The sequence below is a fragment of the Nestor notabilis genome, unplaced genomic scaffold (assembly GCF_000696875.1).
Source record: "Nestor notabilis isolate BGI_N333 unplaced genomic scaffold, ASM69687v1 scaffold28148, whole genome shotgun sequence".
Classification (NCBI taxonomy): Eukaryota; Metazoa; Chordata; class Aves; order Psittaciformes; family Psittacidae; genus Nestor; species Nestor notabilis.
Window position 1 is genome coordinate 1908 of NW_009940080.1, and position 2819 is coordinate 4726.

Genomic DNA, 2819 nt, shown 5'->3' on the forward strand with positions numbered 1-2819 from the left:
CTTCCTCCAGTATGGGCGGATGGAGCGCTGCCCCCCGATATCCCAGACATTTAGCTTGAGGCCATGTGAGTGGACGCTTTTTATGTTGAAGCCCTGCACAGGGACACAAACCCTGGCATCACCCAGCAGAGGGTAGGACCTGCCACGCTCCCGCTGGCCCCCAGCAGCACCTACCTGGGGGGGTGTGATGGTGCTGACCTCCTCGGAGGCCAGGCGTTTCAGCCGTGTGGTCTTCCCCGCGTGGTCAAAAAATGGTGCTGACCTCCTCGGATGCCAGGCGTTTCAGCAGTGTGGTCTTCCCCGCGTTGTCCAGCCCCAGCAGGACGATGCGGAGCTCTTGCTCTGGGGATCCCTTCAGCCTCTGGATGACCGAGAGCAGCCCCTGGGGGTGCGGGGTGCTGGGTGAGCCCTGTGGGGTGCCAGGTTGCTGCACAGCACCCTTGTGTCCGAGGGGGAAGCTGGGCATGCTGTTTGCCATGGTACCCTGTGTCTATAGCCTGAGCAAGCGCCAGGGCTTTGCTCCCATGGTGTCCCAGGTTGGGGTGAGCCCTCAGCAGATCCACCCAGCCCCAGTCCCTCCATGGTGGCTGTCCCTGTCCTGAGAGCTCTGTCAGCTCCTGGATGCACTGGGGACACAGCCCATGGTAAAGCCCTGTCCTGTCCTGCCAGCTCAGCACCGCACTGGGAGCTGGTGCCCTGGCACAGGTGGGATGTCGCTGGGCCCCGCTTACCTTCTGCACATCACCCATGGTCCAGGAGTCACTGCAGCCCGCGGCACGCCTGGGGAGCTGCCGGGGACTTGTTCCCAGGGCCTGCCGGAGGCTGTGAAACTGGCACGCTGCCCATCCCAGGGGAGGAAGAGGATTATGGCCTCCAGAATTAGCTACTGTCTCTCCATTTACCCACAGCATTAAATAATGCCCTCGGCAAATCCCCCAGCCAGCTGTCACCCTGCCATCGCCTACCCCCAGGATAAACCAGGTCCTGCAGGCTGGGGCACTGGGGCATAGGGCATCCCCTGCCCCATGGGACCAGGCTGTGGCTCAGGGGTGGCAGCACGGCAGGAGGATGCAGTACCTAGGCACCGTGGGCAGAGCATGGTGGTGGGATCCTGGTGCATGGTGATGGCACAGCCTCTGTGCAAGGGGTGGTGCCCCAGCACATCCCTACATCTCATCCCACTTCACACCAGCACCCACAAGCTGCCCCCGTGGAGGGCAGCAGGAGGTAACACTAAGGCTGGAGTTGCTGGAGGCCACGTCAGCCACTGCCACAGGTCCCTGCTGCCATCAAGGGAAACCACCAGGCCCTGGAGCGGAGCGAGGGCTGGGCTGTTGGGAGCTGGAGGTCAAGAATGTTATAGGAATGGGTTCCAAAGGGGCACAGGCACTTTCCCCAGCAGCCCACCTTTGCCCAGGTGGGGTTAAAGGCTTGTCTGTTCACCATCTGGATGGATTAAATACATTAATGAGGCAATGTCTTTGATTCTTGCATGCCACGGTTTGGCCTTCGGATCAGGTTTCCTAGCAGAGGGTATCCTTGTGGTGAGGACTGTGAGTCACCCACTCTTGGTGAGACATTCTTATTTATAACTCCCATTACAAAGCCAAGCCAAACACCACGGCTCTGCTCCGACAAAGGGACAGCGAGCAGCACTATCACCCCCTGCCCCACTGCTGCTCTGAGCTGCGTAGGGGGCAGAGGGGCAGCAGTGGGGGTCCCCCTCCACTACCCCCTGCCCAGAGACCCCCCTGCCAGGCCCACGGCTGCTAATGCCGCACTGCTTTTGTGCATTTTCACAGTGGGAATGCTTCATTTTTCTCTGCATAGATCTGCACCCGACTTAATGTTAGGGTTCTGCTTTTGATAGGTTAGTCACCCACCTTACGTCCCAGTTATTAGCATTTCCATGAGCAGGTTGCCATGGCACTCTGCGGTTTATCCTGGAACTGTTAGTTACTTATATTTTCCTAACAAATATCCCAAAATATCCTCTTCTGGTTTGTGGTTGCTGATCAACATGGAACCCCAACCTTAGGAGATGGGCAAAACTGCTTAGGCATCAGTTTGGTGGCTCCAAGCTGCACGTCCACTGCTGCTCTCTTCCAGGCCCTGCCAGCACCGTGGTGCAGGCAGCTCTCCCTGGCAGCAGCACCAGCACGACCCTGGGGGCCACCCCCTGACCCACTGCATGGCACAGGGCTGGGAGGCAGCCGGGAGCAACGAGGGCGCATGGCTGCTGGGAGCAGTGGTGACCCTGAGGAGTACAGGCCACACTAGTGGGGAGGATTGAGCGGGATGGGGATTGGGATGGGGCTGTATATACAGATGGGAACAAGGATACAGATGGGGATGGGGTCATGGATGTGGATACAAATGGAGGCAGGGACAGGGATGGGGACGCAGATGGGAATGGGGTCATGAGTATGGATGCAGATGGAGGCAGGGATGTGGTTGAGATTGGGATGGCGATTGGGATGGTGAAAGGGACAGGGGTGGGGATAGGGATGGGGACTGGAATGGGAATGCAGTTAGGAACAGGGATGCAGATGTGAATGCAGATGGAGGCAGGGATAAGGATGGGGATGGGAACAGAGATGGGGATGTAGATGGGGATGGGAAGAGGGATGCAGATAGGGATGGGGTCATGGGTGTGGATGCAGATGGAGACGGGGAAAGGGATGGGGATGGAGATGTGGATGTGGATTGGGACAGGGATGTAGACAGAGATGAGGTCATGGATGTGGGTGCAGATGGCGGCAGGGACGGGGATGCGGCGGGGCCGCGGCGACGCCTGTCCCGGTGCTGGAGCCGGGGCC

At 59.3% G+C, this 2819-nt stretch overlaps 1 protein-coding gene across 1 annotated transcript in view; it reads right to left on the reverse strand.

Moving 5' to 3' along the window:
* LOC104410113 (ADP-ribosylation factor-like protein 3) overlaps positions 1 to 749 on the reverse strand; it is a 1980-nt gene extending 1231 nt beyond the window's left edge. The window contains 4 exon segments of the mRNA XM_010020188.1: positions 2 to 93; positions 175 to 198; positions 263 to 382; positions 732 to 749. Of these exon segments, the coding sequence (XP_010018490.1) occupies positions 2 to 93; positions 175 to 198; positions 263 to 382; positions 732 to 749 (254 nt within the window).
* Positions 750 to 2819: the final 2070 nt, after the last annotated feature.